Here is a 16081-nt window from a genome sequence, read left to right on the forward strand (position 1 = left end):
TTTGGCATGTCCATGCTCAGCCATAATACAATTTACAGTAGACCTCGCCTCTATATCAGTGGGAATGCTATTGAAGCCATGCAACTACTTCGAACAATGTGGACTGCAAATGGGTTCAAGTTAACCTATTGAGGAAAGATGGGATAGGTCTACATTTTGTTATTTTGTTTCTGTAAGCCATTAAACAAACTATAACAGACTAACATTGATATTGGAGTTGATTCCAAGGCAATACATAAAAGTCCGTAAATACACAACCCGAAGCAACCACATACTTCGCCATGGAGCACGTTCTGATTGGCCAGTGAGGGGCCAGGCCTCAACACAACCACAACTTGTTTATTTATCAAAACCCAGACCTTTCGTGGCAACACCACCAAGTGCGCCAATAATTGTGCTAGAAATATTTGAGCTATTGTCACTAACACATCCCTGAAACAATAGCGCTACCGCCTGCACTTAGATTTACCGTTGCGTTAGCTTTGTTAAAATAGAGCCCTAAGAGTAACATACAAAATTAAATCCATATTTCAAACCTAAATACTGTAAAGCTACACCCCCTAGAAGTACAAGATTAAACTCGGAAGGTCCTCACCTTTGAGGACGTTTTCAAAACAAGGATTTTAAATAGTAAGTACTTTAATCATAATCACAGTGCTTACCTGCATTGTAGTAACGGTCAAGTTTCTCCCATAGTGGCTCATCCTCCCGGTGGAGAAGGGAGAGCTTGAGAGGTTCATAGATGGAGCCTGAGGAGAGATAGAAAACACAATTCTTGACAGAACCTTCATTGTTGAGCTAGAGCTCAATTGGAGGTCATTTGTTCATATCTCAGGTGCCTCCATGGTACTTTCCCACACACTCTGGAGACACACACTACAGTAACTATATGTCAAAGAAAGACTCCCATGAACACTTGGGGAGTATTAGGATGTAAGACTGATGAAACAAAGGTTCCTAGTTATCAGCACTTCTATCACACATCTTCAGAAACAAATGTATTTAGACCTAAATGCTAAACATATTTTACAGAATGATTTTAGATAATGAAGACTTTACCTACACATGGGATTGAAGAGCAACAGCATAAACACATTGTCAAAATAAATCAGTATCAGTCATTTTTTGTGATTTCTGTCAGAATACAATGAACAGTCCAGGTCACACAAAAACCACAATGCATTGACGCATGCAATCATGACATGGCCCCATTTCCAACTCACATTTAGTCACTGCAAATATCAAAACAAACCTCCAGCAAGAAGTGTGATTTCATATGCTGAGCACAAATTTAAAATATAATGGAACTTGCCACCATTTCAAGCTTTCTTCAGAGCCAAGTGAATTTCAGGGAAGCCCCATCTGTTGGACCACTACTTCAGACAAATTTTATTTTGGAGTGATTTACATTTTAATGGGATCGACCTTGGGTCAATACCTCAGGTACTGAAAAATCCACATTTCCAGTCAAATTACCATAATTTCCATCAGCTTTTAAGTAGTAGGGACAAAGGCATCACTTTTCAAGACAACTCTGCAGAGGCAGTGTGAGGCTAATATGCAAATTAAAGGTTTTATTTCATTTCTACTGAATAGAAACATGGATCGAAGTCTGTGGTTGTTGGAAAATATTGTGTGATTAACTTCACTGACAGAGTTCAATATTTGTTAATACAAGGCTTATGAATTGAATACTGGTTAGTATCATTTTCTATTTCCATTCAACAGTATATTGGTTGTACTACATTTGGTGGGAACCCTAGGGAGAAACTGTCAATCATAGGTGCAGCAAAAAAGTGAATTATGATGACAACTTGATTACCTGGATCATTTTTAGATACAGTAGTGAAGCCGATATCCAAGACTGGTATATTGGTATAGCATCCTGACCAAGCCACGTAGACAGCAGTAATATTAGTGTATCACAGCATTTTCAGCATATCATACCATTCACCTGAAGAAAACTGAACACAGCAGGATGGTAGCAACTTAATTAGGGAGGACAGGCTTGTGGTAAATCATGAAGCGGAATGGTTTCCATGTGTTTGATGCCATTCCATTTGCTCCGTTTTAGCCATTATTATGAGCCATCCTCCCCTCAGCAGCCTCCACTGAAACTGACATATGATACTAGGGTGGTATAGTAATACAAAACTCTGGCTGGCAAGATTCATCTCTGAAATGTATAATTTGGAGTGATGTCATCCTGCTAATTTTCTCATAGAATGATATACAGGCATTACACTCGATTGAATCTAGATTTAGTTCAACCCAGTTTGAAAGGCTTCGGGTTTGGAGTGCTTGCTACCTCTTTTTTAAACTTATTTTACCATGTAAATTGACTGAGAACACATTCTCATTTACAGCAACGACCTGGAGAATAGTTACATATGCTCAATTCACTACTTACCATATCTTTTTAGTTTCCGAGGAGCTTTGGAAATCTCACATTCCGAGCTGGCCATTTTCAAAAGGCGAGGTAAAGGGCAATCGTCTCTCAGCTAAATTACAAATCTACAGCAATTCACAGGAGGGTTAGTAGAGCGGATTAAGAAAAAAAAAATCAATAATGAATCACATAGCAAGTTAATATTAGGTGGCTACAAAACAGACAACAAATGACAAAACATGAATACGCCATGTAGCCTACAATGGTCATTAAAAGATGAGACTACTTGGAAATTATTTGTATGTTGGCATAGGATGGTTAAGATGAGTGAACTAGTAATGATGGTTTGAATTAGCCTAATGTCTGAATGTGTCTTTTTTCAAATAGAAGTCCATAAATGTCTACACATATTTTAAGGCATTCATTCGTCAAACTATAATGTTTGTATGAGTGATACTTAACAAATTCAAACTATCATTATGATTATGATAAAGTATTTCTTAAATACCCTACTATTGCCTTTATTGTTAAATAAAAAAAGAATGAAAAATTGCATGAGGCCTTTAATTGACAGCAGGCTTGATTAACCACTGATCATAATCAAAATCAGTATATGAGTTATAAGACTTCAGATTGAAAACATGGACATAGACAAAGCCCGCAAGTGATTCCACCCCCCTCGCTCAAGGGCATATTAACAGATTTTTCACCTAGTCGGCTCGGGGATTCAAACCAGCGGCCTTTCGGTTACTGGCCCAACGCCCTTAACTGCTAGACTACCTGCCATATTTGATCGTGTCTCAATATAATCAAGGTATGAAATGATTGTTATTTTCCGATACAATCTCTTTCGGCACCCCAACAAAAATGGCTGAATCTCATTGCCTACCCCCGCACTGTCTATGTGAGCAGGTTGCCATGTTGGCTAATGTAATGGCATCTAGCCTGAAAAACAAGGAACATAGCCTACATCAGAGGAGGCTGGTGGGAGGAGCTACATGTATATGAGGACAGGCTCATTGTAATGGCTGGAATGGTATTAAATAGAATGGAGTCAAATACAAACATATGGAAGCCACATGTTTGACTCTGTTACATGTATTCCATTCCAGCCATTACAATGAGCTCATCCTCCTATTGGTCCTCCCTCCAGCCTCCTCTGGCCAGCATGTACATTTATTCTCTTTCAGTATGATAACATTGCTGTTTTATGTAGCCTAACACAAACGGCAAGGGTGGAGAGGCAACACCTGATGTGAAAATCTTAAAATAGCTTCAGTAGCTGCAAACTTGACCTTTCATGCTCATGCATGCCCACTGCAGTGGGCTATAGTGGCTATAGCAGGCAAGGAATTGATATCTGTTTCGTTGATTTTTCACTCAGGACATTCGCAGAGGTTTGCAGATAATGCACAGTGTCAAGCAAGTGAATATGTCAAACCTGAACGTTTTTGTCTGGCTTTGATTTCCAGGAGTTTCCTGCCGACATCTGCCAAGCTTGACATGTTGGTTGGTTCTCTGTGTTTACCAAGTAACAGCACGTTGTGACACTGCTGTAAACTAGGAAGCGCTGGTGGTGTGACGTCACACCACCCTTTTATTAACATGTCAATAATCTATCTCCCTCTAGTGCCATTGATGTTCTTTACCTTTATATTTACGTCTAAATAAGGCTGTCGGTTGTGTAATTTTTGACAAGCGTCAAACCCCACGAGTTTATGCTTAATGCATTTCTTGCTGTCATTTCTGCCGTAAACCAAACGCGCACTGCAGTATTCCAGTTTGTGTTGTTTGAATTGAACAACTATGAGGATATTGTTTATCAAGATTTTTACATTTACTGTGTATTTTGCAGGGCACTATTCAGTATCTGCTCTTCAAGATGTAACAACTGACTTGTTCGGGTCTGAAAATCATGGCACTGTGGCTGCGTTTGGTGATTTCAACTCGGATAAACAGACAGATATTTTCATCATCAGAGAACGTGAGTAGCTAACGTTAGCTAGCTGGCTGGAATACTGTTCAGTGTTTTGTATTTCTTTTTCAATAGGATTAATTTCGTTAGTGAATAATATAGAAACTTTAGCTAGATACTAGATGAGGCTACTTGAATTAATGACATTTGCTGTGCATGTGTTCCAAAAACTCATAGGATGCTAGCTAATCTAGCTAGCTAAACCAAGCTGTTGAGTGCTGTCATATTGTCTGGTAAGCAGTTAGCTAGTCATGTAGCTAACGCAATTATTTACCACTAGATACAATTTGCTCTAGCCTACATTGACTAATAGGGATCGTACATATCGGGTGCCTGTCTTCCAAACAGAGACAGGAAATGCAAAGCAATAAAAACAGTGATGACGTAGCAATCTATTTGCTTTGCTTTGAAAAGCTGTTGGGTGTTCAATGCATTACACAGTGGTGTAAAGTACTTAAGTAAAAATACTTTAAAGTACTACTTAAGTAGTTTTTTTTAGGTATCTTTATTTTACTATTTATATTTTTTACAACTTTTACTTCACTAAATTCCTAATAAAAATAATGTACTTTTTACTCCATACATTTTCCTTGACACCCAAAAGTACTCGTTACATTTTGAATGCTTAGTAGTACAGGAAAATGGTCCAATTCACGGACATAGAGAACGTCCATAGTCATCCCTTCTGCCTCTGATCTGGCAGACACACTAAATACAAATGCTTAGTTTGTAAATTGTTGGTTTGCGTCAATCGAATCTGGTATTAGGATATAAACAAACCATGCAACTTAGTTTTGCAATGATTATTTAATTCATCTTTAAGTAAATAGAATGACAGTACAAATGGTAAATATGATGTTCGTATATAAGGGCTCACTGCACCACCTCGCAGGGTATACAGAGAACTCACTGTTTAAGCACAAAGTTCTTCTTTAATACTCTGACAGAGAGTTCCCGCTCAGAGCGGGCCTATATCAGAGTAGAGGCTGAGCGTGGTTTAGACTTACTCAGCCTATCGCAGGCGCACAGGCTGGCCCAAGCCCCCTGGCGCATCACATGTTGCCAGGCGTTGGATCTTATCTTCTTAGTGTATACTCAAGAGTCAGCAACCACTCAATTTCCAGTGATTTACTTATACAGTTGTTTCTCCACTCTATCTGTTCCTCACATGCTCCCCTTGTGATGGGTTTCACAACCTCCTATCACTAAGTCAGGTGCCTACACCTTGTTACACAATGTTCTCTTTGTCTACCCATTATGCTGTCCTGTTTAAGTTCTGATATATTATAAACCATAATTATAGTTGCACATTCAATATCTGCAGAAGCATAAAACCAAAAAATAACCCCACAAAATGATGTCTGAGTGTTGGAGTGTGACCCTGGCTGTCAAAAAATTATAATAATAAGGAAATTGTGTCGTCTGGTTTGCTTAATATAAGGAATTTGATGTATAGCTTTTATTTTTTACTTTTACTCAAGTATGACAATTGACTACTTTTTCCACCACTGTACTTAAGTACATTTAAAACCAGATACTTTTTAGACTTTTACTCAAGTAGTATTTTACTGGGTGACTTTCACCTTTACTTGAGTCATTTTCTATTAAGGTGTCTTTACTTTTACTCAAGTATGACAATTTAGTACTTTTTCCACCTCTGGCATTACCTACATTACAAGACACAGTAGCCTAATAACTAGAATGAAACAAAAACATTAAATGGGTATAGCTCTCTCACCAATGAATGTCTTTCAGTGAATTTGTCACTGCATTATTGATATGGTTATGTGACTGTGCTGAGTATGAAAGTGAGCATTTTGTGAATTTGTTTTTATTGCATATTTGATTGAACTTTTAGAATCTGAGTTGGTGATATTCTTGGCTGATCTGAAAGCCCCATACTTCAAGCCAAAAGTACATATCCCTAAAAAGGCTTTGCCCGCGTAAGTTTCTGATCTTATTCTCTCAATTGTATTAGTGCACACACCACTTCTCATCTTGAAGCATCAATAATTCCACAATGTCCAGGCAAACTCTGTGGGTTAGGGTACTGAGAAAAGCCCTATGCTATTCTTTACTGGGTTATGTCAACAGCAGGCACTCAGTGAATGTCTTTCCTCTTTCAGCAAATATATCATAACTGGTGTTGTTCCTGGAGACTATGATGGAGATTCTCAGATGGATGTGCTTCTTACAGCTCAGCTCAAGACCAAGGCCACCTCAGACACAATGGTTTTTGTATTCTGGGGAAACAACCAAACCCTGGGTAAATTGTTGCTCTATTCGGCCTATACTCAGGCTTATGGAGCACAACGTTTGAGGCTTGTAGAACAAAAATAATGTACTCTAATACAGAAAGTTAACTTCTGTTATTAAATAACTAACTGATTAACATCTCTTATCTGGCTTTGCAGATGGGCAAGTTGACCTTAATAAGACATTTGTGGACCAACCTCTGATAATGGAGTAGGTTAAGCATGTAAAAAATTATAATTTACAAATCACCTGTAACAGTTGTTTTTTATTATGAGTTTCCATGTAAGCAATATTGTTTACCTAAACTTTGTCCTATGATCTTGCTCATGAGTTGGGAGTTTTGACAGTTTTATAAATGAAATTCTCTTACGCAGCTTCAATGGGGACATGATTCCAGACATCTTTGGGGTTTCTGCTGATTCCTCCACTGAAGTCTGCTATCTTACTGGAAGGTAAGGTGGAGATTAGAAAAGTAACCCAATGCTTTGCAGTCCCCATAAACATTGTTTTATTTTACATTATTATCCATGTCTTGACAACTCAATTGCAATATATTGAAATATTGTAGATGTATGCAGTGTTAAAAACAGCACCTTTGTTGGTTGGTTCTGTGTTTTTTCAGAATGTCTGCTGAGCACATGAATCATGTTGTTGTTTTCTTTCCTCACAGGAACGCAGTGTGGCAGGCAGCTCTTAGTTCACGTGTCAAGATGCGTGTTCCTCATTCCAATGCTTTCATCGACCTAAACAAGGATTTCACCGCCGGTGAGTAGGCAAATGTCCTAAATGGTTTATTGGAACCTTGCATTGCCAGACTCAGTAATCTGGCATTACAGTAAGGCTGGATGGAAGCTAATTGGGAACCATACCAGATTAGTCTAATGTTGGACATGGTGTGTGTAGTGTTGGTGTGCAATATCCTTTCCATTTCTTCAGCAAGATTGGAGTCTGTAGACTCACTTTCTACAATGAAACATATGGACAATGTGGCATGGCTGTCTAATGGTTGTGTGATCAGTCTCTTTAGCAGTAGAGTCGAGAGTAGGGAATTCATTCTGGGGAATTGGGCACTCATCTGGAGCTTGGTAAGTAGATGCTTGTATAAATGGTCAAAATCTGTGTTTCACATACTGTATACAAAAGCAAGGAAGTTGAGTCTGTTCTTGGCAGCCCATCTTCTTCTCTTCATGTCTTTTTGAATTGATATGATGTAGTAACTTGCTAAAGGTTTCCCGTCTGTATTGGGATCGGTTTGTGGGTTACCTTGTGCTATTCAACCCTTGGAGAGAATGTAGGCCTACTAGGTATCGCAATATTTTTTCCATGGCAAAAATGAAAACACGAAGCACTCCAAACATTGTGTGCTATAGCTTGGAAAATAAATAAATATGACTTCCTAAAGAAGTTAAATCCGCTTTGTGTTTTGCTTCCTTGCCGTGGGACTAATGAGTATCGCAGTACTGGTATCGTCCCGGCCCTAGGGCCTACGCCACAAGTTTCATGAGACAGCTGGGTACATGATCTGTCAAGGCAATTATCACTTTTTATTTATATTGTGGGGAACACAAACTTTCTCATGAGTTCCTTAAGCTCCAAACAATTGGATTAAAATATATTATAGTTAAACAATTTTCAAGTTGACTAAGAGAGAGAGGAATTCCCATTTTCCTCACCACTGAATAAATAAATCGTCTTCTTCTTGTTTTACTGGCTTTCTCTTTTTCCACAAAATGCCATCCGACAAACCTGTCACTTAGACTTATGGTCCTGACGTTTTAGATGTATTTTTCTCCCAGGAAGTTAAATCTCATATTAAGACAATCACAGAGAAAGTTGTCGTGTCTGACCTACGGAAGGTATCTTTTTGGGGTATTTGCTTACTGAGCTGTGACAATTTAACCAGAGCATAATCATTCATATTTAAGCTGCTAAGGGATTAGAAAGCATACTCCTTTGGACACGCCAGCCCACCTGGGGAGAGTATCTTAAAGGTTAGCCTGTCTGTAATTTAGCAAGGAAGTCTTATGTTGTAGTTTGGTTTATGATTTATTTTTTCTGTGCTGGGGTGAGGATTGGAACTGTGGGTGTTGACCACTTTTTGTAAAATGCAAGCAGGAGTCTTACAACTCACAGATTCAACTCGTCAGTCAGTTTGAATGGCTGCTCGTTGCCTGCTTCTCATATTCATCTTGTGTAAGAGGCGGTAGACTAGAGCATCTGTCCTACGGGGATTTTTGCCTAGGTCTACAGAGAAGCAGAACCCTGAGCCCCGGGACACACGTCACACTGGCAGGAGCCTGGCACGAGTGCAGGTACCCTGACCAGGAGACTGTCCTGTCGCCATTGAAACGCTTTGTTTTTTCACTGATTGTCAGTCTGTAAAAGAAATATATATATATATATATCATTAAGAGACTATACACCTGTAGAGAAAATTGCTGCCGGTTTAGAAATAGCACTGAAATTTACAATTATATTGTCCACTGCAATGAGTGTCTGGTGCAGCTACGTTTAGCTGTGAAGCGCTTAGTGTGGGAGGGAGGATGCTGCTTTTCAGGAGGAAATGAATTAGAGAATTAGGTGAATTAGAGCTCTGTCTTTCCACTGCACCTGCCAGCCTCTCTAAGCATGGGGAGAGAGAGACTGGGACATGATTTCTAGTACAAGCTATATAGTCAAGAGTGTGCAAAGTTGTTCCCATGTTTTCCAATACCCCATAGGATGCACAGAAGGGACTGTCTTGGCGAATCGACTACAGCCGGTACAGTAAGTGGAAAATCATGTTTGTTTTTTTGTGTGGAACATTTTAAGTGGACCTCATTTGGTTTGGACCACCACTTGCTATCTTTGTCGCCTTGTCAGCAGCGTCACAGAGAGGTATTTTATTATCATGCATCCTGTCCAGGGATGATCAGTGGAGGGTCATCCCGTGTCGCTGCTCCAATTTCAGTGGTGTTTAAACCTGTAAACATACACAGCCGAGCTGCATCCAGTGACCCTCTACCCACGACTCCTTTTAAGAGATCTGAAATTGCTTCCTGTTCAATGTCAAGGCCTAATTTAAGCTGTAAATTGGACTGTCGAGCAGCCGCTGTCCCCCTCTACAGTATCACATGGCCAGTCTGTATCATGTCTCATCTCTCTCTTCCACTACTGGTGTTTTCTGTTCACTCCTCCTCATCTACAGTTGAAGTCAGAAGTTTACATACACTTAGGTTGGAGTCATTAAAAACTTGTTTTTCAACCACTCCACAAATTTCTTGTTAACAAACTATAGTTGTGGTAAGTCGGTTAGGACATCTACTTTCTGCATGACACAAGTAATTTTTCCAACAATTGTTTAGACATATTATTTCACTTATAATTCACTGTATCACAATTCCAGTGGGTCAGAAGTTCACATACACTAAGTTGACTGTGCCTTTAAACAGCTTGGAAAATTCCAGAAAATTGTCATGGCTTTAGAAGCTTCTGATAGGCTAATTGACATCATATGAGTCAATTGGAGGTGTACCTGTGGATGTATTTCAAGGCCTACCTTCAAACTCAGTGCCTCTTTGCATGACATCATGGGAAAATCAAAAGAAATCAGCCAAGACCTCAGAAAAAAAATTGTAGACCTCCAGAAGTCTGGTTCAACCTTGGGAGCAATGTCCAGCGCCTGAAGTTACCACGTTCATCTGAACAAACAATAGTATGCAAGTATAAACACCATGGGACCACGCAGCCACCATACCGCTCAGGAAGGAGACGCGTTCTGTCTCCTAGAGATGAACGTACTTTGGTGCAAAAAGTGCAATTCAATCCCAGAACAACAGCAAAGGACCTTGTGAAGATGCTGGAGGAAACGGGTACAAAAGTATCTATATCCACAGTAAAACGAGTCCTATATCGACATAACCCGAAAGGACACTCTGCAAGGAGGAAGCCACTGCTCCAAAACCGCCATAAAAAAAGCCAGACTACGGTTTGCAACTGCACATGGGGATAAAGATCGTACTTTTTGGAGAAATGTCCTCTGGTCTGATGAAACAAAAACTGTTTGGCCATAATGACCATCGTTATGTTTGGAGGAAAAAGCGGGAGGCTTGCAAGCCGAAAGAACACCATCCCAACCGTGAAGCACGGGGGTGACAGCATCATGTTGTGGGGGTGCTTTGCTGCAGGAGGGACTGATGCACTTCACAAAATAGATGGCATCATGAGAAGGAAAAGTATGTGGATATATTGAAGCAACATCTCAAGACGTCAGTCAGGAAGTTAAAGCTTGGTCGCAAATGGGTCTTGCAAATGGACAATGACCCCAAGCATTTCTTCCAAAGTTGTGGCAAAATGGCTTAAGGACAACAAAGTCAAGGAATTGGAGTGGCCTACAAACCTGACTCAGTTACACCAGCTCTGTCTGGAGGAATGGGCCAAAATTCACCCAACTTATTGTGGGAAGCTTGTGGAAGGCTACCTGACACGTTTGACCCAAGTTAAACAATTTAAAGGCAATGCTACCAAATACTAATTGAGTTTATGTAAACTTCTGACCCACTGGGAATGTCATGAAAGAAATAAAAACTGAAATAAATAATTCTCTCTGCTATTATTCTGACATTTCACATTCTTAAAATAAAGTGGTGATCCTAACTGACCTAAGACAGTGAATTCTTACTAGGATTAAATATCAGGAATTGTGAAAACTGAGTTTAAATGTATTTGGCTAAGGTGTATGTAAACTTCCGACTTCAACTATATGTTCTGGTAGTTTATTTAGATGAGCAGGTTGTGACAACTAAAGATGGTTAAGTATCCCTGTAAAAAGGCTCCTAATTGGCTAATTCTGACACACTTGAGTGGTTCTACTGCTACCAAGATCACCAAGTCAGTACTGACACAATAAGACGAGGAATAGATGCTTAACGTGCCAACGAGCTCCAATACTCCTATAGCATCGCATAACAACCTTGAGGGATTTTTACATGTCATTTTATTTTGCTTGGTTATATTTTACTAGAACGTTGAGGTTCCCTGGGGTTGGTATCAGTTTTATATCTCTATAATGGTTTTGCTATGCCGGGGAATCGGAATGTGAGAACTCATTAGAAAAAGGTGGTAATTGCCAAATGATTATAAATGTCATTATGCTCAAAGACACTGAACCGATACTATCATATGGCTTGTCGCTAGGCAACGTGGCTTTGCAACGCTCCCCGCAGCATCCAGTTAGGAATAGTTTTTTCTGTTAGAGAGAAGTTGATTGTTGGTGTAATGTAAGGGAAACAGATTTGCCTCATATCAACGTTACTGGAGTGGGACTTTATAAAGGGATTCACCCATTGCCGAACTGGACAATTTTAAAAGGCATATTTAGTAGTTTGGCCTGTTTTGAATCACTGTGTCAATTTTGCATGTTAGAAGCATTGCGTCTCTTTTTTTTTCATACAGAATCATTTCTGGTTTCCGTAATATTGATTAGGCTACCATGTGTTTGGCATTGCCCTACCTGTTTTTAAAGATCTACTGTAGGCCTGCATGAAACATTCATAACATATGCTGTAAATGAACATGATTTAACAGCCACATAGATTTTATACAGATATTGCAGTCATGAAAGGATGAAATTAGCCTATGTCTCATAATGGTATTGTAGCGACCTTAACATGGAACAGTACATTGTGTCATAAATTCTAGACTTGCTTCCCAGTGTTCGGTACTAATTTGAATAGATACAGAATTAAAACGAGCACAGTGTGCTAGTGAGGGACCAAGTTTTGAAGTGAAATGTTTACGCCGTGTCTCTTCCGGAAAGCTGGCCCAGTATCGAACATACAGTACATTTGTTTACATCAGTTTGTATAGATGCATGAATTAATAAATAAAGCATCTAATTTCTCACTGATGTACTGTGTACAGTATGTCTGTGGCTTCTGGTTGTGCTGCTGTTTCCAGTGCAATCCTCTTATGTGTAGTACTCTTCCCCCTCCAGGCTTATAGTGGTTTATTAGCATAATACCAAACAGGGTTCATCCATAAAGACCAAACAAACAGCAGTATCTGCCTGAAGCTTAACACTAAATTGTTTGAATAAATAGTTTTTATTGATAGATCTACTGTATGCACTCGCTCAACATGGAAAGATATAACTGCTCTCTCTAAGTCAAATCTTTGTCAAAGCCACATAGTTGTTCTGATTAAGTAGCTTGAGGGGCGTCTGGAGCGAAGCCATGTTCACTACAGGAATCAAATAGGTTTGCAAGTACACACACTCTCTCCGACATGGTCACAATAACATTGCTCACATAGGCCTAAACATGTACGTAGGCTATACTCCACTGCAAGGATGGGCTTCTTAAACTTGTTACAGGACTTCAGTGAGCAGTTAAACTTCTGTATTTGCTCTCCAGAAGTGGCAGAGGAATGGAATCCAGTGTATGAGGAGTTGGTGTAATCCCCCATAATGCACCTACGTTGTTCCCTTAATGGTTTTATGAGATTATTTCTCCTCCGAATAACATCTTTCCATTTTCTGGTGCGGTTGTGTCATGTTTGTGAATAAGGTGCTTTGGGTTGAAGGCACACGGTGTATATTGACAGGAATTGGCTTATGGAGGATTTATTTATGGGATTTCACTTTTTTCCTGCCCTGAATTTCATGCTCTTCTCCGGAAGCTCACTTTGATGAAGTCTTTTGGGTTTGTCCCTAACTCGTTTTAATGTCAGTTACACAAACAAGCTGAATGGGGAAAACATTGATACAATATGGTATTTTATTTTAGAGATTATTGCATGGAGAGTGTCGGCTCAGTCCAGCTCTCGTGCATTTTTCTCCGGCCTGTGTAGTTGTTTTTTCATCCCTTGAAAGCTCCATACAATATCGTACAAATACCAACAATATGTTGAAGGTTTTGTATCTCAATGCTGTCATTGCGTCTTTTAATGTCATGCCTAAATCCTCGTTTGGGATTTGGCAAGTTAAATTGGTAGTTTCACGGTCGGATCAACTCCTCCCAGCAGAAGACAGAGCCACATTTCATTCAAGCTGGCCAGGCAGTCTGGATCTCTCCCTTCCCATCTTCCTTAATGGAACAATGGGCTGAGTGCTGGGTTACTGTCCTTGAGAGAAAACAGCCATGTAGTGGGGAGAGTAAACCTCTCTAACTACTGACTGTCTATGTCCTGTCCTGTCCTTGCTCAAGCAGTAGTCATTGGAGCATAAGTGCCTGCCATTTTCAGCAGCACAGCAATTATTAATTAAAATGCTTCAAGTAAATGTCAATTTTTCATTTGTTCAGTTTTGCTGGCTGCATATTGTCTGCGGTTGTCATCAGAATGGCTATTTGGCTGCCATCGATTCGGCATGGCTGACGTTTCAAACGTTGCCTGCCTGATGTTCGGCAAGTCTGAAATTAAAACAATATATTTTTTTTACCCAGGACCTGAGGAAAATAATAGATTTGAGCACTCCACTGTGAGATGATCTCTTTCTAGTCCCATAGAGATGTACCCTGGATCCTCATGTCACACACGGATCTACTCTGGGATATTGGCCTAGTTGTTTTTACCTCTTGTTTAGCCTGTATTTCTCCTGGGATCCTGAATTCTATCTACACCAGTACTTTTCTTCAAGGATTTTGTGTCGGTGCAGGGATTCAGTAGCTTGACGCTACAACCCCTGCTTATCTCCCGTGCTCTCACACCGGAAGGCTCCCTATGTCTGGTGGTTGTTGTATCCATTTCACTGATGACTGACTGACATGACATTTCCTTTTGTAATGTCAAAGGTTTGGCAGAAACGTGGACTGGAGTAGGGAGGTCAACATTTTAAACTTTTTTATTTAACCTTTTATTTAAGGAGGCAAGTCAGTTAAGAACAAATTCTTATCTACAGTGACGGCCTAGCCGTCATTGTAAGAGAAGAGAATGCATGAAAACACAATTGACAAACCGATGAGAACAGAAAGGCCTATCTCAGTGCTCTGAATACTTGGCACCCGCACACAAACACAATTCTGACTTAATTTTTGCCTCATTGTGGGCTGCCTAATTCAACCCATATTTCCCTTCTGAGTCTTCACTCGTTCAGAAATGGACATCCGGCCCCCAACCCCTGGACAGAGAAATGAGATCCAACTCACTTGGCCCTGCGTGATCCCATCTCCTCTCCGGCCTGAGGGGTGAAGCGCTTCCCCCCCCCCCCCTCTGTACCCCTCCGTCTGTCACTGAGCGGGGAATTGGAGTCACAGCTTGTTTGCTGAGTAACAGTCTAACAAATATGCTGCTCAGGGGCATTAAAGCCCGTGGAGAGGGGCAGCCTAAAAGCAACCCTCTCCCATCTCAGCTAATGGGAGTGGGCACAGCAGTGATAACTGCAGACAGGTGGGGCTTGGGAGGTGTCTGGATTCATAGGACACTAATGCAGAGGAATGTCATGTTTGGTTTACAGCATTGCTGGCACAGAGGCTGAGGAGGCTCTGAGCTTTAGGCAGTAACCACTGGTTAAAAGCAGGTAGGGTAGAGAAGCCTTACTGTTGATTTGCATGAATATGGTTTAACTAGCTCTAAATGCAGTTGGCCTGTTGATGCAACTTTAACAGTTGCATCATTCTGAAATGGGATGCTGTGATAATCTTGTAGATTGGTTATTACTGACTATTATGCACTTTGTTTTCATACACCGTCGTATTATTGTTCTCATACCTTACCTTATGCACCATTCATGTAACTATCTTCGTCAAGACAACCCATTAACTGTATTTTCCCCATTGGAAAAACAAAGAAAATATTTTGCAACAAAGCCCTGGTTAATTTGACATCTTTTTGTTTGACAACTGTCAGCTGTTTGACTCCTCCTCGTTAGGTCATAGCCCTGTTCTCGGTGTGAATGTGTTCTGTCTGGCATGGAGGAAACCTCCCAGGAGACAGCCTTCCTCTGACTCCAAATACAAAGCACCCTATTTGAATAAATGAACAATGGTGGGAGAGAAAAGCCACCAAGACTGCTCATTAACAGCCCTGCACCTTGCTGAACCCCACGGCTTGTGTGAGAGAGGGGGTCAACGCCAGCCTACTGTAGCATGTGCTGGAGACAGTAGGGATGGCTGAGCATCCCACATACAGTGTGAGCATTGTGTGAAACTTGTGAGAGAGAGAGAGAGAGAGAGAGAGCTGTGGTTGCACTATAATTAGCTACAAATCTGCTCACCCCCATTTGTCATCAGCTGCTGTTTGTTTGTTACCTCTTCATTTTCTCCAAACAGAATCTCTCTCCAATTACCAGTCCTTAGTGGCTGACCCAGAGATTTATATTGCTCTTTAATCATCATAGTGGGAGAATGGAAGGAGGAGGAGATTTCATGTTTCATTTAGTTAGTCCCAAACTCATCATTTGGCCTGCTGACATGACTCTGCTGCTCCTCTGTGTTGACTATATGATATCCTAGTAGGAGTGCTTTCTTGACGTTAGTGCTGAGCGA

At 40.4% G+C, this 16081-nt stretch overlaps 2 protein-coding genes across 5 annotated transcripts in view; one reads left to right on the forward strand and one right to left on the reverse strand.

Moving 5' to 3' along the window:
* LOC115167420 (phosphorylase b kinase regulatory subunit beta) overlaps nt 1–3942 on the reverse strand; it is a 75891-nt gene extending 71949 nt beyond the window's left edge. For 2 of the 3 annotated variants that reach the window (XM_029721825.1, XM_029721826.1), the window contains exons 1-2: nt 3831–3942; nt 663–749 (exon numbers count right to left, since the gene is read on the reverse strand). In XM_029721825.1, coding sequence (XP_029577685.1) covers nt 663–749; nt 3831–3894 — 151 coding nt within the window. In that variant the 5' untranslated portion in view covers nt 3895–3942. Of the gene's footprint in view, nt 1–662; nt 750–2410; nt 2515–3830 lie in introns of all 3 variants that reach the window. The other variant, XM_029721827.1, reaches the window with a different exon arrangement.
* A 75-nt stretch (nt 3943–4017) lies between these two features.
* LOC115167421 (T-cell immunomodulatory protein) overlaps nt 4018–16081 on the forward strand; it is a 112768-nt gene continuing 100704 nt past the window's right edge. For both annotated transcript variants that reach the window (XM_029721829.1, XM_029721828.1), the window contains exons 1-6: nt 4018–4373; nt 6223–6307; nt 6491–6630; nt 6779–6830; nt 6995–7072; nt 7291–7385. In XM_029721829.1, the coding sequence (XP_029577689.1) occupies nt 4196–4373; nt 6223–6307; nt 6491–6630; nt 6779–6830; nt 6995–7072; nt 7291–7385 (628 nt within the window). In that variant the 5' untranslated portion in view covers nt 4018–4195. The remainder of the gene's footprint in view (nt 4374–6222; nt 6308–6490; nt 6631–6778; nt 6831–6994; nt 7073–7290; nt 7386–16081) is intronic.

This window comes from Salmo trutta, chromosome 29 (assembly GCF_901001165.1).
Source record: "Salmo trutta chromosome 29, fSalTru1.1, whole genome shotgun sequence".
Lineage (NCBI taxonomy): Eukaryota > Metazoa > Chordata > Actinopteri > Salmoniformes > Salmonidae > Salmo > Salmo trutta.